The 26,072-nt window shown below is 38.2% G+C and overlaps 2 protein-coding genes across 2 annotated transcripts; one reads left to right on the top strand and one right to left on the bottom strand.

The window, feature by feature from the left end:
- Positions 1–927: 927 nt before the first annotated feature.
- On the bottom strand, positions 928–1,587 carry LOC118751772. Its single transcript, XM_036486590.1, has one exon. It carries the CDS (start codon positions 1,585–1,587, stop codon positions 928–930), a length of 660 nt encoding a protein of 219 aa, XP_036342483.1.
- A 13,569-nt stretch (positions 1,588–15,156) lies between these two features.
- LOC118751771 (putative nuclease HARBI1) lies at positions 15,157–16,755 on the top strand. The gene is made up of 3 exons (XM_036486588.1): positions 15,157–15,281; positions 15,358–15,731; positions 15,788–16,755. The coding sequence occupies exons 1-3, from the start codon at positions 15,185–15,187 to the stop codon at positions 16,568–16,570; spliced, it is 1,254 nt and encodes a 417-aa protein (XP_036342481.1). The 5' UTR covers positions 15,157–15,184; the 3' UTR covers positions 16,571–16,755.
- Positions 16,756–26,072: the final 9,317 nt, after the last annotated feature.

The raw sequence follows: 26,072 nt of genomic DNA, 5'->3' as shown, positions 1-26,072 counted from the left end.
GGCGGAAATTATTGATTGCAGTTAACTCCCTATCGTACGTGCTGTAATTCTGTTGTGCAGGCGATAGTTTCTTGAGAAAAATCCGAGCGGCTGCCAAGTGTTGTTGTACTCTTGTTCCAGCACTGCACCTATTTCGGCACTGGAAGCGTCGCATGTAACCCGAATCTCCGCGGTTGGGAAAGGGTGCGACAAAAGTGTGGCGACTGCGAGCTGCTCTTTTATTGAAGCGAAGGCTTCCTCAGAGTCTGCGGCGATAATTTTTCTTCGATTCCTTTAAGAATTCATTAAGTGGTGCTAAGATGCTAGCGTTCCTAATGTGGCGGCGGTAGAAGTTAACTGCTTCGATGAACCTTCTTAAATCCAGGATTGTTTTGGGCTTCGGAGAGTCGCGTAGTGACTTTACTCGATCTGGCAATGGCGCTGAGCCATGAGCTGTAATGCGGTACCCCAAAAAATCGACGGCAGCTGAACCCAATAAGCTCTTATCCACGTTGATACACAGGCCGAACTTGCTGAGACGCTGGAACACCAAGCGGAGGTGTTGCGCGTGCTTCTGCTCGTTGGTTGACGCTATGAGGAGGTCGTCGATGTATAAACGAAGTCGAGATAGGCTAGTGCTTCGTTTATGAAACGCTGGAACGACTGGGCTGCATTGCGGAGTCCGAATGGCATGCTGACGAACTCGTAGAGCCCGAACGTGGTTATAACAGCTGTCTTGGGGACGTCCTCTTCTGCTACCGGTATATAATGGAAAGTGCGCCGAAGATCGATGGTGGAAAATATGTTCTTACCCGCTAGAATAGTAGCATAGTCGTGCAGAAGCGAGATTGGGTACTGGTCCGGGATGGTTTGCTCTTTTAGCCTACGGTAATCGACGCATGGTCGCCATTCACCATTCTTTTTCCTCGCCATGTGTAGTGGGCTAGCCTAAGGACTGTTGGAAGGCCTGGCATGTCCCAGTTCTACCATAAGGCGAAATTCCTCTTCAGCCACTTTGAGGCACTCGGCACGTAACTGGCGTACACGTTGTACACATGGTGGTCCAGTGGTTGGAATATAATGCTTCACTGAGTGTTTGCTGGCCGTGCGGTTGGACGGGTTTCCAAGCAGCTCAGGTACATCTCGTAGGGTGCTCGTAAACTTATTTGTTTCGTGGAGAGATGTGATGGCCGTGATTGGCGCCGTTGCGTATGAACTTGTGCTGCGGGAACCTGAGTTTGGGTCTATGATGCACCCACGTCTGAGGTCCACTAACAATCCATACTCGTGAATTAGGTCTGCGGCGATTATTGGATACGGCACATTCGCTATGCACAAAATCCATCGAATCGGTCGGCGGAGCCAGATGTCTAACTCCAATGGTTTATCGCCGTACGTGTCGATGACAGTGCCGTTAGCAGCCTGCAGTCGAAGCTGCGTTGGCGTCAGTTGGCTTGTACGGTGAGGCGGGGTCACGGAAATATCCGCGCCGGTATCGACGAGGTATTTCGTGCCAGTTGTGCGGTCGAAAATTAATAATCGGCGAGGGTTTGTCTTACCACCAGTAGTCACCGAAGCTACTGAGGCTTGCTTGAGTTTTCTGGACATTGCATAAATGTGCACGGTTGCCTGCACTTGTTAGCACGCATCCCAAACCTGCGATGATAAAAGCGAACCGTTGTCGTGCTGTTGGTGTTCGAGTTCTGCGGATCATTCGACGTCCTGCTGGGCATATTAATCTACGCGCGGTTGTCGGCGAACACCGCTTGGTTTAACGTTTTAGCTACCTTCTCTAACTGCTTCGCCAGTTTGTCGACTTGGTCAAGTTAAACATTGCTTTCGTTGGTTGCTGCGTGGGTTATGGTCTGATTATGGCAACTTAACGTAACTTACGGCTCTCTCTTAAAATTTCTGTTAAATGGGTGTTGCTTATAATTGAACAGCCGAAACTTAACCTAACTTAATGCCACGTCGAAATCTGTTTCATTTTTATTCTCTAAGTCCTACATTCCGTTAAGTTAAGTTAAGTTGCCATAATCAGAATTTTACTGGCATAACATACCGGTTACCAGTATCGCAATGGACCTCCATCATACGGTTGGCCAGCAGAGCGAGTTTTGCATTATCAGGTTCGTTTGAGGCAGCAAGTGTCAGTTGCACTTGAGATGGGAGTCGGTCGAGCCACATAAAGCGAATGAATGCGGCATCGAGTTTGTTTCCGCCCAGCCTATTAATTTCTGCGAGGAGTTCCGATTGTCGTCGTTCATCCAACTCCAATCCCGATAGCAGCATCTTGAACTTGCGCTGCTGTGAAATACTATAATGATTCGCTAGAACTTCCTTTAGCGCGGCATACTTATCAGTTTCGGGAGGGCTTGTAATAATACCCTCTACAATGATGAGTGCATCCTGATCAAGGCGACCGACCACTGCGTAGTATTTGGTTGCATCAGAAGTGATTCTCCTCAGTTGGAACTGGGCTTCGACCGCGATAAACCACAATTGCACTTGTTGCGTCCAGAATGGTGGTAGCTCAAGTCGCTCGAACTTAGCGATATGTGCAGCCTGTTGCTGCGACTGTGAAGCAACGATTGCTTCGAAGAACTCCTCGGATGCGGCTCCATTTTGTGATGCTGAGCCATTGTCCTTGCCGTCCGGGGAATTTGCCTGCCCGGTGGGCATATTGACCTGGTTGCACTGTCAATAATTTGCTTAAAATTGTCGGGGTCACCAATTATGTGTGGAATGAAAGACCCGCATATGAATTTTATTCAATTAAATCTTTAATTCAATAACTTAACTTCGTATAAAAACTTTAATCAAAATTAGCGCGTATGTTAATGCGTGTTGCACGTAGAAAAGCCAGAATGTTCTAACTGTGCTTCCTAGAAAAAACTTGCAACTGCACTATAACTGCCAGCGAAGAGATCAAAAATGAATTACCGAAGGTGTCAAATACGATGTAGAGTTGCCAGATGTGACAATTGTGTGTCGTGTCCCCACAGATCAAACATGTTCCTACATCTCCGCTTTTTAACTTCCGCATCAGCAATCTAGGACTCGTTCTCCTCTTCAAGCAATAACGCCGTAAATATGGATTTCATTCTTATAATTGTGTTTCCACTTAAATTAAGAACAAAGGAAATTTTATTTTTAAATTACAATGATGCTAGATCTATTTAGTTATTTTAAAATATTTACAAACTTTAACTTCATAAGCTGCTTTAGTTTGGTGGCAAATATTTCTTTAGTTTTGTTTCGATTTCACACATTCCTAGTCAACCAGCTGATTTCGAAGATATTTTCGCTCTTCCTCTCTTCGTTCGATTCCATCGTAACTCAGAATACCAAATTACGATTGTTGCGGAGCGTAATGCGGGAACGTAATCGAAATGCAGAATAGGGCTGATTACCATCATTTATTTACTCAAATTGTAGTTCTCATTCAGGGTCATACATTTTGTGTTTGGTTTGTAGCTAACGCATGCAAATAAAAATGTAAAAGCAAAGTGTATTAAAAACACGCTACCTTTGACTTTGGGTATTTTTTGTAAAGTTTATAAAAAAAATGTGGCAAACGTGTGCCAAGATTACGAATAAAAAACAAACAACTGAGCATGTCGTTTTGCCATTCTATCCCAGCCGACCAAATATCCGCAAACGATATCGTAGGCAGATGTTTTGCGGACGCTGTGCGGATGAAACTAATGAAAACAAAAGTTGCTAACCGAACATTTTTCCACAACACTTTGCTCTGTTTGTGGCAGGCAAAGTACCGTTCTCAAAGGTTTGTAAACGTTTCGTTAGCGGATCACGTTGAATAGTTTTTCAAACGCATGTTTTTCCCTGTCCCATTGCTATTTTGGTCTTCCTATACAAAAAAGGAACAAGTTTTTATTTTTATATGACATTATTGTAGTGAATAATTTATGACAATCTATTGGCCACCTCTTTACTAATATTATTAGCAGATACACATTTCGCAAAACTAAGTCGTTCTGAAAGCCTTCCCTTTTATGAAAAGTTATGGAGCCAGCGAACTATTTAAGGAACCTTTGCTTTCACAAATTCTTCGCCAAATCGAACCTTATGGGTAGATTATCGATAGCAAGCGAGCTTCAGTTGCGTTGCTAGTTGCCAAAAAGATATTTCAGATGGCAACTGGCAACTATCAGCTGACAACTGCAGTTGCTACAAAGTATGTATAAGTTATCACGGGAAGCACAGTCAGGTTTGCCATTACCTAAAATTGCTGCGCGTGGCCTGACTCAGCAGGATCGACACAACAAGTATCGCAGACAGTCGAAAGAATGCAAGCAAGTCTAAAGTTACATTCAAAAGTTGCCAGTGCCCTTAGTCAGCGCTTCTGTGTTCTCACGCTTGCTGTTACAAGACACCACAACTGCTATTCAACGGCTGCGTCGGCAGCGACAGCGTTTTGATAGCTTGAGGGTAGCTTAGTAATAATAACTTTTTGTATTGAGTAGTTAGTATTGTCTTTGGTACTCACTGGCGCAGACCTGGGTCGGTCATAATAAACTATTAAAATGTAAACGGATTTATTTTATTTAACAAAGGAACAAATATCCTATCTGGCGCCCAAACGAAGGGCTAGTGCAACTACAGTAAATCACGAGAAGACGAAGTGACGTTTAGAAAATAACCACATCAACAATCAACTGAGAGCAGAAGGAGAATAGCTAATTAAATATTGCAGACCGGAAATTGCAGCTACCAGAAAAAAAACAAAAAACCATGAAATTAATGTAAGTTGGGAGACTCATTTTTCTGTTTGAATTAATAAATTTTTAAGTGAATATTCAAATTAAAACAAATTGAGTTTCTGAGTGAATATTTAAAGTAAGACAAATGCTTATTAAGTGAATATTTAAATCAGAGCATGTAAAATTCTTGAGTGAATATTTAAATTAGGACAAAATTTTCGAAGTCAAATTTTTGAATAAAAACGAGCAAATTTTTGAGTGGATATTTAAATTGATAAAAATTATTTATTTGTTGCCCGGTATATGAACGGACCGACGGTAGACCTAACTGACCTAATTTCCAACTTCGAAAGTATTGACCTAACAGAACAAACGGAAATTAAAATGAACGAAGCACAGCTAACACATGTAGTAAACGCGGCCGTCTCCGCCGCTTTAGGAATGCAGAGACGGGAGTTTGAGGATAAACTTAAGGTCATGCAAGACGAAATTGTGAATTTATCTCAAAAGCCAATAGCTGCGAAATATGAAAAACATTGCCCGAATTTTCAGGACAACCCGACTGTTATGTGTCCTGGCGTGAGGCGGCACATAACGCATACGAAATTTTCAAAGGCTTCGATGGTAGTTCACGGCACTATCAAGCCGTTACCATTATACGCAATAAAATCCCCGGTGCTGCTGATGCGCTTTTGTCATCGTTTAGCACAGTCCTAAATTTTGACGCCATTATAGCGCGACTGGACATCACGTATTCCGATAAGCGACCGATATATTTAGTGGAGCAAGAGCTATCCACATTAAGGCAGGGCTCTTCTAGTGTCCTGGAATTTTACGACGAGGACGAGGTCGTCACTCGCCAATAAAACAAAAATGTCCCACAAAGCGAACATTGCAGATGCAATTAATGAAAAATATCGGGAAAATGCTCTTAGGGTGTTTATTTCTGGGCTCAGAAAGCCCTTATGTGATATCCTTTTTGCATCGAAACCTAGTGATCTGCCGTCCGCGTTGGCACTCGCTCAGGAGGTCGATGCAAATCACGAACGTTACATTTTCGCGGCCAGTTTCGCAAATAGGTCAACCGACGTCACCAAAAAATCAGAAAACAGCCAAAGGGGTAACAGGGACAACAATAGTCAGAACACGTACAATAGGTCAAACCCTGATAACCAAAAAAATCCTCATTTCGTGAGGCAATATAGGAATAATCGCCAAGCAAATTCTAGCCAGCATCGGCAGGGGGAAAATCGGGCCTCACAACCTCAGCAGGAACCGATGGATGTAGACCCCTCGTCATCTCGCCTACGACAAATTACAAATTCTACAGGAAACCGAAATGAACAATTTCAGAAGCGCCAGGCGTCCTCCGACCGGCGTACGGGACCCAAACTCCAAAGAGTGAATCATCTGAGCCAAACTCACGATAAAGAGTCTTGCTCAGAGTCATATGAAGATTTGTCTGAGACAGTTGTTGAGGACCTAGAAGCAGAGGAAGTGAATTTTTTTAGGGGAAGATCTCTCCTGCCCTGGATTTCTAAGATACTAGGGGGGCGGGAAATAAAGTTAAGCCTGTCGATAAAGATTTTACAGTGAAATCCATACATGGATTCACAAATATTACAAACAAATGCAAAGTGCACTTATTTGGAGTTGTAACAGAGTTCTTCATTTTGCCGGATCTAACTCTGTTTGATGGGATCGTAGGCCTAGACCTGTTTAACAAGGTTCATGCGAATATCAATTTCAAAAATGACATTATAGAATACGTCTTTGGAGAAGAAAAAATTCAATTTCTCAAGGGTCAAGATGTTAGTCATCTCCAGCTCCAGACCGAGTCAGTCCCGGTGGTCATAAAAGAAAATTTTTACACTATGATCAAGCGCGTATCTGGGGTTTTTGCAGACCCCAACGAAAAATTACCATAGAATACCAATATTGTGGCTACAATCCGCACTAGGGATAATGAGCCTACTTATGCAAAGTTCTACCCATATCCGCTGGGTGTTGCAGATTTTGTAAAAAACGAAATAAGAGACCTCCTACAAAATGGCATTATACGACGTTCACGATCACCCTATAACAATCCCATTTGGGTAGTGGACAAAAAAGGCCTCGATGAAAACGGAGTAAAAAAGAAAAGATTAGTAATTGACTTCCGTAAACTGAACGGAAAAACAATAGAGGACTCATACCCCATCCCAAATGTAGGGGTAATACTATCAAACTTGGACAAGGCCCAACTCTTTACAACCCTGGACCTGAAGTCCGGGTTTCACCAAATCGAACTCGCCGAGCGAGATCGCGAAAAAACCGCGTTTTCAGTGTGTAATGGCAAATACGAATTCTGCCGTCTTCCCTTTGGTCTGAAGAATGCTCCGGGCATTTTTCAGAGGGCGATTGACGACGTCCTGAGGGAACATATTGGCAGATACTGTTTTGTTTATATTGACGATGTGATAATTTTCTCACAAGACACAGCGAGCAAGCGCTCACCTATACGGTGGAAACAGTCTCTAAACCAGTAAACGTCTATAGGAATCAATTAATTCTGGAATCAGGCCAACACCCGTCCAAGAGAACATTAGTCATTTTCGGAAACAAATTACGTCACTTTCTTACATTTCCTGATAGCGAAACTTTGTTCAAAATGATGCTAAAAGTAGTGAAATCTGACGTAGTCAATGGTATTCATTACGAGCTGCCTTTGCTAGCACAGATTCAGCATTGGCTGGTAAACACGTTCCCAAACACCACATTCCGCCACACAAATAAATTTGTTACAGACATTTTTGATCCTAACGAACAAATGGAAATAATCGCACAGGAGCACAACAGAGCTCATCGTGCTTCCCAGGAAAATGTCAAGGAAATACTTAATGACTATTTTTTTCCAAGAATGGAGAAAAAAGCTAGGGAAGTAGCAGCAAATTGTAAAATCTGTGTAAAGGCTAAATACGTTAGGCACCCAGTGAAGCATCCCATAGGCAAAACACCTGTTCCCACATTTCCCGGGGAAATCCTACATGTCGACATTTTTTCGACCAATGCCACTTACTTCCTTACTTGCGTGGACAAGCTGTCAAAATTTGCGGTAGTGCAACCCGTTCCCTCACGAACCATAATCGATATTAAACCACGCATTTTGCAATTGGTCAACCTGTTCACAGGAACTAGAACTATTTTCTGCGATAATGAAAAATCGCTTAATTCAAATATAATAAAATCTTGCCTCAGAGATCTCTTTAACATCGAAATCGTAAATTCTCCACCCCTGAATAGTACTTCTAATGGGCAGGTTGAGAGATTTCACAGCACCATAGGAGAAATTGCTAGGTGCCTAAAACTGGAAAAAGGAATTGAGGACACTACGGACCTAATTTTACTTGCCACAATTGAATATAATAAGAGCATTCATTCTGTAACAGGCGAGAAACCTAAAGATACCTTCCATTCGTGGGTATGTGGGACCGGAGCCAAGAACAGGGTAGAAAAAGCCCAGGAGGCAACGCTAAAAACCCATAACAAAAACAGAGTAGCAAGAACATTTGCGGTGGGAGAAATGGTGCATATTAAGTCAAATAAACGTCTAGGAAAAAAAACTCACCCCCTTGTATGTAGAAGGCATAGTTCAGGAGGACCTGGGTTCCACGGTCAGGATTAACGGTAGGATAGTTCACAAGGATAATCTTCGTTAGCTAAAGCAAGAGAACAATTTTTAACTGTAAGTCCTATATTCTCCTTTACATCTGTCTTTCTTTCTTTTTTTTTCCTTTTGCTTCCTTTTTATTTTCCTTTCTTTAGCGCTCTGACCCTTACGCTTTTTATGACCTCGGCTTCGACAGACGGCAAAATTGTGGACTACTCACACTCAGACTACTTACCGATTGCAGACGGCGATGTAGTTTTATGGGACTCATATGGTTACATTAGACATACGACAAACCTGTCGGACTACGCAGAATTGACCATTGACACCCGCGCTGCACTACGACTGTACCCACGTAGTCACATGACGAAACTGATGATGGCGGACTTGGAACGAATCGAAAAGCTTCTTCGAACAGTAATTGGGCCAGCAAGACACCAACGTAGCTTGAACATCTTGGGGACTGCTCTCAAGGTCGTAGCAGGCACGCCGGACTTCGACGACATTCAAAAGGTGACGATAGAACTTGATAAACTTAGGGACAATAACAATCAGCAGGTAGAAATAAACTCAAAATTTCAGGAACAAGTTACCGATTTAACTAATACGGTAAATGAAATTTTAAAGGCAGAAAACGGGAACAAATAGATACCGGACACCTTTATGAGATCCTTTTGGCCAGAAATAGGGCTGTGATTACAGACCTAGATAATATTATCCTATCAATTGCTCTAGCAAAACTAGGGTTACTAAATCCAATCATTTTTGATAACGCTGAAATTGATTCTATCCTGAAGACCGAGTCTCTCAACAATTTAACTGTAACTGATTTACTGCTAGTTTCTAAGTTTAAAGTTTACCATGACAATAACCTCTTTCATTTCTTAGTTAAGTATCCTAGACCTAAGATTATTTGTAAAAGAAAAATTATTTTACCTATAGCGCACAACAACGAAATGCTATCACTACAAAATAACGCTGTAGCAGTTTGTGGTAAAGACATATATTCCTTAGACGACTGTGCAGGAACAGCTATGAAATTTTGCAGAAAATCGAACATCTCTACTTGCGCTCAACAATTAATAGCCAGCACCACAGCAAATTGCAGAACCACATTTGGCGAACTAGATCCTGTGCGAGAGGTTGATGACGGCATGGTCATTATAAACGATCGCACCGCCACAGTAATATCTAATAATGAAACTATATCGCTGAAAAGGGGTACTTACCTGGTGACGTTTTCAGACAAGGCTAGCGTGAATGAAACAACCTTTGTCAATCGAAATGCCCTTCAGATAAAGGTAGCAGAGATCCCGTGGGCCACTCAGATAAACATAACCGGACACGATGACATAATGAGCCTACCTTACTTGCGACATCGGGCACTAGAAAACCGCCAGCTGATGGAGCAACTAAATGATGGTTATAAGACAGGATTGACAGCAACATCAATAATCCTTATCATACTGGCCATCATCGGCGCGCTCCTTCCCTTGATAACTTTCTTTAGAAAGCAAAATAGACAAGCTGCAATAGTAAGAGTAGTAGAAAACATCACGCAAGCGTCAACTAGAAGGTCCGAGGACGTCCCTCGCTTAGGAGGGGAAGAGTTATCACGGGAAGCACAGTCAGGTTTGGCATTACCTAAAATTGTTTCGCGTGGCCTGACTCAGCAGGATCGGCACAACAAGTAGCGCAGACAGTCGAAAGAATGCAAGCAAGTTTAAAGTTACATTCAAAAGTTGCCAGTGCCCTTAGTCTTCTGTGTTCTCACGCTTGCTGTTACAAGACACCACAACTGCTATTCAACGGCTGCGTCGGCAGCGACAGCGTTTTGATAGCTTGAGGGTAGCTTAGTAATAATAACTTTTTGTATTGAGTAGTTAGTATTGTCTTTGGTACTCACTGGCGCAGACCTGGGTCGGTCATAATAAACTATTAAAATGTAAACGGATTTATTTTATTTAACAAAGCAACAAATATCCTATCTTATATAAGCGACTACGTTTTTGTGGTTGCTGGGAATGTTTTTGGAACGTAGTTAAGAGCGAAAATTTGAAAAGTGTGTCATATATTTTATTTTTTAATAATTTGAACGATATTAACATTTTGCAATGCAGTTTGCTTTTACAGAATATGGTAAAAATAACAAAACAATAACTTGAAATTTTAGTTCCCGTGGAGTACGCCCATTTGGTGAAGCAAAAGCGAACAGTGATTGCAAATTATTTCCTTTATCAACTGAAGAATCTCTTTTAAAACTACCGACACACAAAGTTTTCCAAATTGAAGTCATTGCTGTGGCACTTCCTACAGCGAAAAATCTAAGAGGTGCGCAAGCTTTTATGAGCGGAGGTATGGAAGTTGAAAGTAGTGGTTCATCTGTTTATTAACCAATTATACTACAACTTCTTTTGGAAGTCTTCAATATGCTTTGAAAATGAACAAAAAACGATAATAAAAGAAAAACCTTGAAAGCATTAACTTTTGCGTACAGTGCACGCGGTAGCTCTAGAGGATTGGAATTATCCTTTAAATGTCGCCTGATTGAGCACAAATAATTGTGCTGAACTTAGCTTTATTGCTGTCTTTTCTTTATAACTCTTTATTTTAATAATTTAATTTTACTCGCACAGCTTGTTTACAGCCGCTTGCTGGTTGTAGGCATGGGTAACACTGCGCTGCGCGGCGCAATAGCGTTAACACCATAACCGGAGTTGCCGTGCCAACACCAGTAAATGGAAAGCGCCAGCGCCATTAACACCAAGCAACATAAGAGGCACACACACAATTCGCCTTAACTCTTTGAAAATTTACACGTACTTTGTTTTTGCATTTGAGTGTTGAGAACGCAAATTTAAAGCTTTTACTCAAGAATGATAGAATATCGTGGAATTTACTACATTCCTAGCAATTAAATTCAGTTGGCGCTACAAGCGTTGTTCAGCGCTTATAGAAATAATAGACATGACACCACTGTATGGTGTACTGCACTGTATGACGATGGGTACTGTGGTGACACTCAGATGGCGCCGTGTTCAATTCAATACACTGCGCTATTGCGCTGGGTTAGTGCGCTGACACCACAGGTGGCGCTGGCGTTATTGAGCTAGCGCCAAAAAAATTGCGCAATTACCCATGGTTAGCTGGTTGTCGAACTGTCAAATTTCGATTATCGATAACTCTACAGCAAGGGCTTGTCCGAGGCACGTAATAAAAGCGGCAATACTGCAGCGCTGATGAAAATTTGCATGACTGTTGCAACCTCCCAATTGTTAAAACGTTAAGGCAGTACGCAGTTCTTAAGGAATTTGCTACGCTTTCTACTACAGTTTTCTAATATTTTTTGTGAAAAAAGAGTACAAGGCAACCCAGGTTTGCCCGTTCCATTATTTCTTGAGGAAAGAGTGAGGCAACAGGATGTGAAGTATAATATGTCAAAATTCCTTGGACACACACACAAAATAATGGCAATTTTTTCTTGACAGTTTTCTTGAGAGCTGCATACAGGGCATAACACAAGGCGAATTTATACAAGGTGGTGTTGTCCAATCTGCTGATTTCTTCTTCTTTCCTTCGCCTTACATGTATTTTGTTTTTGCTTTTACTGGTTTGACAGCATGCCCATGATTAGCAAAAACAAAATGCATATAGAGGCCAATTCTTAATACTCCCGGGGAGGTTGTTCTCCGGGAATTTGTTTCTCCCGAGAAAGAAATCCCCCAATAATTAACTCCCAGGAGTAGCATTTTCCCCGAAAACTTGGGAGGAGGAAATTCGAACTTCGAAAAAGCTGTTTGACTGTTTTGAGAGCTCAACTCCGCCATTTAATATAAAAAATCTTCAAGGAATTTTTATTCATGATAGGAGGAAAGGGAAAAGAGAGAAAACTGCCGGGGAGTTTCTGTTCAGAATCGGCGTGATAGACCTTGAGGCGAGTTGAGATTTGACATTTTGACCCTGATACAAAATACACGTGGTTGTTGTTTGTTGTATTCTTGCTACCACCTTGTATAAATTCGCTTGGCATAACACATTAAAACAATTCAATGAGTCAGACTGTGTGCATTGAAAGCATCGTAGTAGAAAATAAAATTCCGTAAATTTTTTATACATTATTCGTTTACATACATATATTTACATAGATGTATATACATACAAGTAGGTAATACGAAAAATTCGTATTTTTTAATAACCTAACGTATGCCTCTGTTAGTTTTAAAACGGGAGACAAAACGATTTAGCTACTGCAATAGGCGAACTATATTTTTTAAAGAAAATTGAAGTAGACCAGCTTTACTCCCATCATGGTTGATTAATACGGGTGACAAACGGGCTCGTTTATCTACATAAAGAGCATTTATTTGCCTTAACTCATGCATTTCCTTTTTTCAAATGCTCATAAGCACCCGAAGAAATGCACGGAATTTTTGGGAATTAACTCGGATTAGGGGAATTTTCGATGACAACACCGGTAGAAACGGCCAGCTGTTGTCTTTTGTACAAGTATGCAAACAAAGCAAGCGAGTTTCGCGTCCGCGGTAGCCGTGCTACAAGTCTGTAGGTGCCATGTTCAATCCTCAGTTGGAGCGATCGCCAATTTTTTTTTTTTAATTTAACCTTTTTTTATTTTATTTTAGTAGGGAGGTTCCATGGAAAAGTGTACCTAAGTGCAAAAATTATTTTCTTTATAAAACTAACAAACCTGTGGATAAGACATTTGTAAAAATTGTAAACCAACCAAAAAATAACAAATTACAGCTTTAAATGCATTTTTATTACCTTCTTTTACGTTTTGAAATCAAGTTTTAAGTAAATTTTTTGATTGAGTTTAAAGTAGGTTGTGTTGAATCCACTGTCAAATAAATTGCTATTCATAATTCAAGTGTTTGGTAAGACAAATATATAGTAGAACTCATCTGCTTTTAATAAAATTGTATCATCTATTAAATTGTGTGACTGCTTTATCTATATTTGAGTTATTATTAAGCAGAATTGGTATTGTCCCACCCGTGACAAAAAAAAGCTAAAAGTTGTTATATTTAATTACAGAAGTTGAGGTTGTATTTGTGTGTTTGTTACATAATTTTAGAAATTCATTGCAAATATTTACCACAATTGCATTGTCGTTTCCACGTAGTTAGATAAGAATAATTCAACAGAGAAGCATGTCCCACCCGTCACAGCTATGTGTGCGACAGTTGTCAGATGTAGGTTTATAGGGCTGATAAGCTTTATTTGTTTGTTGAGGTAGACGCAGGGGAGGGGGGATGCGCGGACTCGTCCATTATCTATATACCTTTGTGGTCAGCTGATTAGGTTAAGTTACATTTTGGCCAATTATGATTTTTTATTTTGTTAATCTAATGTTTATAGTTTTTTTATAAAAGTCTAGCACATTACCCAACCAGAACCACATAAATCCACATTTTAAACTTCTTACAACAATTATAAAAATTCAACAAACTTTAACAATTACACCCAAAAATTTTAAACTTTTTGTTCAGAATTTTTAGGTATGCAGTTTTGTAGTCCATTAAATTTAAGTAGGTAAAAGTGAAAATATCAAGACGCTAGGAAATCGCGTTCATTTTAAATAATTTTTTTGGCTGACCGTGCTAAGAATTTTCTTTTATATAAAAGGCACCATACTAAGACAAATCGTGAGTGCATTTAACCCCTACTTGGCTTCTTATATATTTTAATAACTAATCTTTATATATGGACCACACTACAAGCTCCATTTCATATAAAAATTCGTACGTGTCCTACCCGTGACAAACGTTGTCCCACCCGTGACAGAAGAATTTCGGATTTTTTGTATAATAAAGCCGTACTTTTTTTGTAGTTTTTGCTTTGTTTGTGTTCCTGGTTCTTTGTTTTATAATAAAACATCAAGTTCACACAGAAAAGTGAAATAAATTCGCAGAGTTTCCGTAAAATATATCTGCTCCAAAAAGCAGATTCTTTTTTTCATCCCACCCGTGACAGAAGAAATAAATAAAATTTTTTCCATATAAAAGTTAGTTGGAGTTTTTTTGGTATTTTGTAATAACTCATATAATAGTCAATTAGGTGTAGCCTTATCAAAATGTAGAATTTTTGAGTACTTTATACTTAAATTTAAACAAGAACGAAATTGTTTTCTGTACAAATGTCCAAGCCGAGACGGTGGAATCGCCCAGTACATAAAAAATTATTCTTAAAATTATCTCCTATTTTAGGGATGCCCAAATGAGCACATATTTGTCGCGGGCGACTGGGCGTGCAAAGCTTTGCACAGCGGTGCTGGGCAAGCGCGGAAGCAAAAAGTTATCGGAAGGGGAAAACGAAGTCAACAAAATAGTAGTGGTATTCATCTAAACCGATAAGTTTATCAATCAGATAATCTTATAAGTTTAAGCACTGCGTTACATGAACGCCCCATACTCTCTTTACGTTTACACTTTATAAGTCAGCTGTTTTGGGATGGGCATCAAGACATCGATGTTGTTTCGATAAAATGCATCATATGGTGACATCGATGTTCAATCGATATTTTAGTATATAAATCCATGTTTTTTAAGGCATGTAATGTTTTTTTTAATACAATGGTAGCTTTTTGGCATAATTTTCAATGGGATATCTGTGAAAAAGCTGCAACTAACGTCAGGGTAGCTTAAAAACATCGATGCTTCGAAAATTTCGAAGCCTTCAAAATACATCAATGCACAGACACAATACATCGAGTATTTATAAAACATCGATGTATGTATATCGTCCACCGCTATTTTGATTCATATATTTTGCTATCTATATAGTTTGCTATTTTGATTCATATAAAGAAAAAGATATGCCGAAAATAAGCGTAAAACGTAAGCTTAAAAAACTTTACCAGGAGATCTTCGTGTATGATTTGTTAACGTTGGAAATTTGCGATGAAATTGATGGTAAGTAATGTTTGATTTTTTGCTTTGATATTTAAAAAATAAAAAATCCCTTTGTTCTCAGATTAATCATTTGCAGAAAATAAACTAAAAAGGGAAGACGAAATTTGGGAAGACTTCACGTTATCAATGTGCGTTTTGGGACAAGTTCGGTATGGGTGTCCATTTATTCACCATTCGGTTCCCAAGTCCGTGCACTTCACCCAAAATATTTTGTCAAACCTCGACGATGATAGATTTCGACAAATTGCTCGAGTGAGCAAGCCCTCATTTGACGCGATATTAGAATTAATAAAAAACGATGAAATTTTCAATGGTCCACGTTCTTGCAAGCAATTTTCTGTAGAAGCACAACTCATAATTGTTTTGTATCGATTGGGTTCAAGTGGAGAAGGAGCATCAATAAGCAAAATTGCAAGGCTGTTTGGTGTAAGTGACGGCGGAGTAATACAGGCGAGTAAAACACAATTTAGAATTTCTTGTTCTAAATTCATATTTCCATTATGTAGAATATGACTAATAGAGTATTCCACGCGATTCTGAAATTAAAAACCAAATTTTTGTACTGGCCGGACGCTGCCGAACGTAAGATCTTAGCCGCAGAAACCTTTGAAGAGCTACCACATTGTGTTGGTTATGTTGATGGCACTGAAGTTAAATTAGCCGAAAAACCGTCTGAAGATCCAGAATCTTATTTCTCGCGAAAACATATGTACTCGTTAAAAGCTCAAGCAATCTGCGACTATAGGCTACGTATACGACATTTGGTTCTGGGATATCCAGGCAGTGTACACGACGCCAGAACTTACAACAATTGTAGCTTGACTACCAGAACAACACAAATGCTCACAGGGGCAGAATGGTTAGCGGGTGATAGTGCTTATAAATTAAGCAGCACTCTTATAACTCCCTTCCGAAGTAATTCAACGGACGGCAATGTACAGCAGCGAAATTCGTTCAACAAAACGTTTAGCAAGTATCGTATAAGAATTGAGCATTGCTTCGGTTTATTAAAAGAACGCTTTAATAGTTTGAAAGAGTTAAAGTTGCATATTAAAAATGATTCTTCAGTTAAAATGGCTTGTCGATGGATACTGGTTTGCGCAGTTCTACACAATATTTTAATAGTTCAAAGAGACGAGAGTTTTGAAGTAGCAGAAGAAAATGAATATGTCGACAGTGAAGACGGATATGTCAACAATGAAGACGAACCGGAAAATCATGTCAGTTCTCATGACGGTGAAGCCAAACGACGTGCGCTGCTGTCAATAATATTACAAGCTCATTCTTAAGACAATATTTCGAACAAATTTTGCTTCGCGTCTTCTTTTCTTCGCTTTCTGAGATTCAATAGCACTTGTATAAAGAAGTTAAACATTGGTACTGAAGGCTGCTATCAAATTTATTACAATAAAACTAAGCAATTTTTATTGAAATATGCATACATATATACTTATGTAATAAACGTTTAAACAACAAAGGAAGTGTTTAAAAACTCATTGCATTAAAATTCATTTTGCCATGTAAATATTTTAAAGTCTGTATATAAATTCAGGCCAGTGAGTTTTTAATATTTACAACGTTTTTCAAGATAAAATATTTTGTTAGTTTTTTATAAAAACGAAAACCATGCAAATCAGAATTTAAAATTCTATAAAAAAATTAAATCACCGTTTGTTTCAGTCACTGTACGTGTATATATACATACAGTGGTGGAAAAATAAGTAGGGACACGATATTTAAAAAAATTTTTCCTATTTTTTATGTTTATTTAATATTTATTATTTTTTTAAAAAAGTATAGCTCATTATCTAACAAAAACCATGTAAACTCATATTTTAAACTTTGTGAAAAAATTATAAAAATTGTGCAAAATTGCATCCAAATTTTCAACTTTTTAATCAGATTTTTTAGAATTATTTTGAAAAATTTGTTTAAATGTCGTGTCCCTATTTTTTTCCACCACTGTATGTACAAGCCCTACGCGTAGGGAAATAGATTCATTCCATAGCCAATAAAATTATTTAGTAGATAACATTCAAAATTGTTTAAAGAACTGAAAATAAAAATGTTTGCATATAAGTGAACTATACTTCAAAAACTGATTTTAGTTTAAAAACACTTCAGAACTAAAAAAAATATGTGAAAAAGCACCTTAGCGTAAATTTTTTGCGCATTCTAGTTCGTATTTTTTTATTTTTTCTTCACTTTCTAACCTTAGCCTTTCAATTTGCAATCTTTCTTCTCTTTGCATTTCGAGCTCTAGCTTTCTTAGCTCAAATTGGTTTTCAATTTCAAGTTTTTTTGGTTCGACTTGATTTTTTTCTTTTTCTTTTTCAAGTTCAAGCTTTTGAAGTTCCACTTCTAATTTCTTTTCTTGAATAACTATTAAGTTTTCCATTGGATTTGAATTGCGTTTCCTTCTCTTACTTTTCGGTTGCGTGGAATTTAAGCTACTTAGTGGCGTCGAAATTTCTGGAGTATAGGTTGGAGTTGTGTTTGGAGTCACAAGGACGTAGTCCGGCTCCACTTCCACAAATTGCTCATCTAAATTTGGATCGAGATGTTCAACTAAATATTCAACATCATCCTCACTTTCGTAAATGAATGGTGTGGTAACATTTTTTCGTTGCCCAAAGATATCAGTTAGTAAATCAAAGTGTGGACATAAGGTATTAATATACTCCTTAACACTTCTTTCGTCGCTAGTAGCCAAAATACCAGATCCCGTCCTATTCCGCCAGCTTACAGCAGATACGTATGATGATTTCAGGTATCTCATCTTACATTTTAAGGACATCCATTCTACTTTTTCGAGGCTGGATACAGATAACTTAATTTTGTTATAAAAACGTTCAGCGGTCGGTTTCTACAAAACAAAAATATAGAATATTTTGTATATTTTACTATTCTATCACAGACTTCAAACGACTCCGGCCGTTCCTTTACGGCGTCGGCAATAGTTTGTATCAAATCGATTGTTTCTCCCTCTGTCCAACGATGAGATGGGTTTGTCCTCTTCCTCTTGCATTTAGGCTTATTATTCTAAAACATTTTTATTTAAAATAAAGCTGGAACAAATCTGTATTTAAACTAAATCACCTACCTCATCCATTTTTTGCTGTCAAGTGGACCACACCAATACTGGGCTATTGGTACGATAAAACAAACTTTCAAGGATTCTTTATAATGCCAGATTACCTATATTACCTATAATTTAATAAATCGAAGGACTTTGAGTTTATTTTGTTAAAAAACTAGTAAAAATATCGCTTGCTGGCGCGTTTTTGCTTTTTGTTCACCTTCTTCTTTAGAAATCAGCTGTCAATGCGACAGAGTTGCATTGGCTCCAGTTTATTAAGTTTATTCGGTGAAATCGCTGGATAAATTTATCAGAAATGTGTAAACGAGTTTCCATACAAATTTTGACAGTTATTTTATAAGGTTTACACAATTATAAGTTTATACGGTTTATAAGGCATTTATACGGTTTGATGAATACCCTTAGTGAGATTGTATGTGTGACAGTGATGGAAAATGAGTGTGCATTGTGACATTTTCGGCCCTTTCGGAAGCAGCCGGCACCTTCAGCACAATTGATTGATTTTCAGCACTATTTTTGCGTAACTAAATGCAACTAATAAATATTTATTTCGGATCCGCAATTAAAAATATTTTTGTTTACATTTAATCGTATGTGCTTTAACTGATAAATGATATAAACATAGAAACGCAAGCAGAAGAATCTCGCTTCCACATTCTACAGATGCGCTTAACATTTTTGTTTAAACAAATTTGTCGAAATTTCATCTCTAAAGCAAATATTAAATATTATTTAATATATACTTTAGATTTAATATTCAATAGCGTAGATTTTTGAGAACTTTTTTCGTTGAAGGTGTTGCACTTTTTTTCCATACTGAAATTTGTGTACATCATTTATCATTGTCTAAGAAAAACTATAAAATAAAGCTTAATTTAAAATATTGGGATAAAAAGCAACAACGCTACACGCACATTCATCCATTTAATATAAAATGCGAACGTTCGTTATATGGAAGAAAGTGCGCAACACCGCAAACAGAAAAATTAAAAAAATCAATGGTATTTTCTAGACACTTCAAACTTGCACCTTATTATACTAGAATGAATGGGCTACAAAATTGTTAACCCAAAACATGTCTACAAATTCTGAACAAAAACTGTGAAAATTTGATGAAACTTTGAAATTTTCATTCTTTCATGTTTCGATTTATTTGCAAGGTTTTTGTTTGATAATGAGCTACAATTTTATAAAAAAAAATAATTAAAATTATTTAAAAAAAATAAAATAAATACCGGTTGACCGTGTAATTTTGTCAAAGATGAAGACAATGATGATAAAACATTAATACACTATATAGGTCGGTTCATATTAATGAACATAAAATGAGATCACTATCGATAAAATGGAAATCCTCAAGGGAAATTTATAATTTCAACGCATGGAATTTACATACATTTTTTTACTTTCAACCCCCGATCTGCTCAATTACTCCTATTTCTGCAGGATCGCCATTAGGTACATTGCATTTCCAAAGATTTTTTCAAAATAAATAGCGATGAGGGATATTTCACCCGCCGGTGATAAGAAATCGCAATCACCATAACGCACATCACTAATATTACTGTTCACAATCACGTTTACATTCAAAATTACAATTCATAATTTCGTTTTGTAACAAATATGAAATATAGGTATATCCATTTACTTAAATGTAAACGGATTAAGAATCAATGTGCTAGAAGGATTTGAGCGTTTGGTACAACGAGTATTTTTGATGTTGAAATTGTACTTAAAATCGGCAAATTGTACTTTTGTACATTTTAAAATTAACTGTACTGAAAAAAGTACAATTGTACTTAAAATATCAACACTGTTTCACTGGCGCTGTACTTGCTGAAGCGATGCCAGATTTGAGCGTACCCAATTTTTTTACCGATAATAACTCATGCGAGGGATTTGGGTATTGGGCATTTTACAAGCCTATTAGGAAGTATACATATCTGTGTTCGTATAGAGTAGTAGCTTATGTCGGAATACTGGCTTTAGTATAATGAACCATTCGCAGCATAATGTTAATGGCGATGCTAGCAAGCCAATATTCGTATAAAGTTTCATAAAAAAATTCCTTGTGGTTTAAAGAATATAGGAAATGGTACATTTTACTAAAGCCAGCCTCTCGACATAAGCTACTATTTCATACGAACACAAATATATTCGTCTACAAATAATGTTGATTATTTTAATTAAGTCCTAAGATAAGTTTGTGAATCTTATCAGTGTTCTATGTAAGAACCAAAAATCAATACCCTCGCCAATTAGAACTTTTGCTTTAAAAGAAAAAAAATATACATAGCGCATTTACTCAACACTTAGTCTGGCATCACTATTTGAGCATTGATGTGCTCAGCTCACTGTTCCCTGCAAAAATCGTTGGACCATGTAGTCTATTTGTGGTAAATTGGAGTACTTACAAAAGTGTTCCTCTGTCATGCTGTATCGGACCAACTCGTGTCTCTGCGCCAGCTTATGGTTTGTTATCCGATCACTGCTCGTGTTTTAACGAAATGTTATTGAAGTTGAGCATTTGAAAGCACATTTGCATGTCTGGCTGTAGCTGAACGTGTAGACATGCTCGCTGTTAGTTCTTAGCTCCCAGCATGTTCGGGTTCGAATGCCATCAGAGACAACATGTAATTTTCAATTTTTGTCTTGGTTTTTATTACTTTCGAAAAAGCATTTGAGAAGTGAAGAACAAAAGCGTGTACAAACGAAAAAATATAACAACAATGCCACTGTTAATATGTTGGAGTAGTTTTGTGCTACTCTGATGTATATGGATGGAGTATATGGTCCTGCCCTAGGACATCGCAATGTTAATAGGACCATATTTTTTATATGAATTGTGTTTAATTATGGAGTACTCCTTGATCTTTAGGGAGTACTCTTTACACGCATGCATGGAGTAGTCGCGATTTTTGCAGGGTTGCCAAGGTTGTGCATTTTGCACTAAATTTAGTGCTTTTGGGAAACCAAAAAGCCAAAATAATTGGAACTCAATGCTTGGTGCGGTATTTAGTGATGCTTTTTTAATTTAAGCACACCGAATGCATAGGTACATATGTATGTATGTATACACTATACACTAATATTCTACATTAAGATGGAATTCATTTACTGAATAAAATATGAGGAATAGGTAAATGTTTTGCGTTGTTATAAATGTATTGAAATTAATTTATTAATAAAAACGAGAGGAAATGGATATGTATATTAGAGCTCTCGATTTTGTTCGCACATTTTCAAACAGCCCGGGTATATGAGCAGCGAGTACTCGCACACTTGTTCAATGCTCCTTACTCGAAAATTTCCGAGCATGAGCTCGAGCAATTCGAGTTTTTTCGAGTAATTTGAGCAATGTTTTTTTTATTATATTGACATTTTTGGTAGCAACTTTTAAAATTTTTGAAATTATTGATATTTAATGCAAAGATTGTTACATTGGTATTTAATAATATAATTTATTTAACATGAATTAGAAAGCAACTGCTGACAAATACAATTTACAAATTTTCTTTTGTTTATGAAATTGTTCAAAATTTTCGAGTTTTTGAACAAACATTTGAGCAGTTGAGCAATGAACGAGTTTCGAGCGAGTATCGAGCTACTCGCATTGCTGGATACCCGGGTAACTAGAGCTCTAATGTATATACACTTTTTACTGAATCAAAAAAATTATTAAACATGATAATAAAAACTTGGCGCTTTTGTTTTGGAAAAATTGGCTTTTTCTGGTGGCCTGATGCCACACTGGCAAAGCTGTCGCAAAAGTACACATACATACACGCCAAGGTTTATATATACGAGGTTGCGCAAAGCGCAGGCCCGTTATTCTTTTCTCGCAAAAACGGGCGACAACAACAGCGAAAACAACAAGCAGCGGAAACAACAAGCAGCGTAAAAAAACATAAAATTGAAATGAAGTGAAGCGATTTTAAACCAATTGTAATCGATAGCTTATTCGAAAATACATTTACAGTTAATTTTAACCAAATTTTCACTCATACCTGTCGAAAAAGCCACAAAATCGAATTTTTCACTGCGGTAAATTTTTGCCAAATTTTAATTTCAACTCGCTATATCTCAGACGTTTGTGTATCGATTGATTTGCAATTTGTACACAATAAACTAGATACTATTCTAAAGAAGATGAGTCTAACTGCACTTCTTAATATTTATTTAAAACAAAATTACGGATATTTTAACATTTTTATAAATATTAAGGAGGTGATTTTTACAAATGCAAAAGTTGTGTTATGAAGTTTAAAAATTTTGTTTTGGTTTAATGCAGCATTAAAGAAAAGTATATACGGATATTTTTGGGAAAGTTTCAGGTTTAGACAACAAGTAGTTCTAAAGTTAATACAATATTATGATGACACCCACGAGCGGTCGCTCGCCTCTAGATGACAAATATTTTTACTGCATGCATTTTAAATGCATGAATTTGTCAGTGTTATATAACTATTACTAAACTTAACAGACATACTTACATACATACATACATACATAGTAAATATGCACGTAACTCCATACATAGTCAAAATAGTTATTCGTACAGTGATTGTTTCACAATATTCGCAATGTTTTTAATGATTATTCGGTAGTTTTTCACGAAAATATAGTTGATGTTTTAACAAAAACCATACGAATTAAATTTTAAAACCTTTTGCAAAACTGAGAAAATTCTACAAATTTTCATCTATATTCCAAAATTTTGACTCACATATTTTAGAGAAAAATTGCGTCGATTTTTGAATTTTTATTTTCTCATGGTGTTGAACGCTTTCTTCCATGCAAAACTACATTTTGCTCATGGAAGCAGATATGTAACACCCTTGAGAAACAAATTCTAAAAAATCAAAGGTAAGGCTTGCGATTTATTAACTGAATGAGCTACAACTCTGCATACAAAATTTGTTCTAAAAACTGTCATTCAAAATTTTGATGAAAATTTGTATAATTTTTTTAAGTTTTGCAAAAAGTTTGAAAATTTCATTTATATGGTTTTTGTTAAAATATAAACAGAATTTTCGTGAAAAATTAACGAAAAATTAAAAACATTGCGAATATTGTAAAAAAATCACTGTACGAATAACTATTTTGACTATGTGTGTAATTACATATATGCATACATAGTATGTAGGTCTGTAGAGCTTTAATAAGTTATATTACACTGATAGATTTATGAATTTCAACATTTCACTTCATATTACTTCCAAAATTACTTGTACAAGTGCCCACTAAAAATATTTGTCATCTACAAGCGAGCGACCGCTCGTGGGTGTCATCATAATATTGTTATAACTTTAGAACTACTTGTTGTCTAAACCTGAAACTTTCCCGAAAATATCCGTATATATTTGTCTTTAATGCTGCATTAAAACAAAACAAAAATTTTAAACTTCATAACACACCTTTTGCATTTGTAAAAATCCCTTCCTTAATTTTTATAAAAATGTTAAAATATCCGCCATTTCGTTTTAAATAAGTATTAAGAAGTGCAGTTAGACTCATCTTCTGCAGAATAGAATCTAGTTTATTGTGTACAAATTTCAAATCAATCGAATCATATGTATACCGCGACCTTCTATGTATAGATCTTACATACACGCATTTTTACTTGAAAATAAGTGTGTACTGGTTAATATCTGTACGATGCCATCTCCGTACAGCTCACTTCACCTCGCCTAGCACGCTCGCGTGCTTGCAGTTTGCTCGCGACGTCGACTGCGTGCACCTCTGCTGTGCATCCCTATCCTATTTAATGCAACTCAGCTAAGGTTTCAAGAGAGAGTTCTTGACGCTTTTTCCAGTTAAAGGGATTATTAGAGACATTTTCTAGTTACTTGCAGTTGGAAAATTCGGAAATTTTTTTATTCGCATGAATGCGATAATAAAAAAAAACAAATATACTACGGGAATTTAGTTTTCCCTGAATTTAAGAGTGATTTACTCCTAAATCGTATTTTAGGAGTCCGAACAGTGACCAGCGCAGCTACCGCACGCTCTCGCTTTGTATATGTACGTACATGCCACGATGCAGCGAAACAAAGGTGGCGCCTTCCGCGGAACGCTAATCCTCTCTTTCTCGATTTAACAGCATCCACCCTTTCGCTGACGTCACATTATTATATTTGAGCACTAGTGATGAATACTAAATATTCATGTTGTACCTATTTGCCGAAAAGTTGTACCTAAAAGTAGATACACGTACCTTTAAAAACATGTTTTTTTGACATCTACAGCTCAGCTCGATTGGCGCAATCTTATATTCTATCATTCTTGCGTACATGCAATGGTTGCGCTTTTTCTGCTCACACTCTCAACGATTTCATAAAAAAACGGAATGTTACTACGATGCCAACGATGCGGCGTTTCTGCGATGCTAAATTTACATTTAAGTAGCGTGTATGACCACGGTTGCCATTTCCAATTTATTTTTCGGACCAAAAAAATTTACCAAATGGTAAAAAATTTACCAATTTTTGTTACATCGGGAAATTGAGTGGAGCTTATTCCTCTTTATAGGGGTCGAGCGAAAATACAGGGTGTGGATGAAGCGTAACACAGCATACAGGGGACCCTGTATGCCTAGCCACTCCCACATCAAGACCATAGTGCGCGAAATGCATCCTTCAAGAGGTGACCCTGTTTGTACTGAACACTGTGGTTCTAGACCCGGGGTGTCATGCGTCACCGTGCCCCTTGGAAGGTTTGCAGTCAGGGGGCTTTCCGACTGTATTCTAACGGCGCCTCCCGGATAACTGTCCGCCTCCGGGAGTAACGGTGGACTTGCTGCGGCATGGGGCTCTGCCGTGGTCGACCGTTTTTTCCCCTTTTCTGATTTTCCGGCCACCGAAAGGCCTCGGCTCAGTAAGTGGCCAAAGAATCAGAATGATGAACATAACAAATAAAGAAGCCTCGGAACCCTGCACGGGTAGTGCCGCCCCTGCACATGGCGATGAAAAGTCCTAAACACCAACCACCTCGGAAACCGATCGACGGAACCGAGGGCCTGAACGGCCCAAGCAGCTTCGGGCTTCCGCAGAAGCTGGAAGGATTGCTAAACCCCCAGAGGGAAAGCGAACCTCCAGGGATGCCGGTGGTACTACACCCCATTAGGGAAAGTCGAAGCCGGCGGGAAAGCTGCGGAAGGCACCCTCCCCCATGCCCATCCAGGGCACACTAAAACTGCAAGGTGTAGTGGTCGAGCAAAAGTCCTCCACGGACAAGCAGAGGACCACTCCCGCGAGTAAATCCTCGAAGACCGGGGCAAATGACCTCGATCTGCGCCCCGGCTGCTCCAAAGCAGCAACTAAAATTTCGTCCTCCGTCAGGGCCCAGCGTGACCGAAGGGCAGCCCCTAAGGTCATCAAAAGGCTGGGGGTCATCCCGCATGACCAACTGACAGAGGAACAAAAAGCGTCTCTTAAGTGGGCCATGGGAGTCTTTGCCGCCAGCGGCAAGCGATCCTCCGGGAAAGGCGGGAAGGACAAACCACCCACTCGGGAAACCCAAGGAAGGACCTTACCTTCAAGAGACAGCGATCTCAGGACGACACTTAGAGTGCGTCCAAGAGGTATAGGGATTCCTCCCCATCTAACCGTCCGTCGATGGCCGTATCCAACATGAAGCCGTTCAGTGAAGCCGCCAAAGAGTACCTCACGCTGGCGGTGTTGGACAAGGGA

Source organism: Rhagoletis pomonella, unplaced genomic scaffold (genome assembly GCF_013731165.1).
Source record: "Rhagoletis pomonella isolate Grant_MI unplaced genomic scaffold, Rhpom_1.0 Rhpom_scaffold_00983, whole genome shotgun sequence".
NCBI classification, from domain to species: Eukaryota; Metazoa; Arthropoda; class Insecta; order Diptera; family Tephritidae; genus Rhagoletis; species Rhagoletis pomonella.
This window is presented reverse-complemented; position numbering and strand designations above follow the sequence as displayed.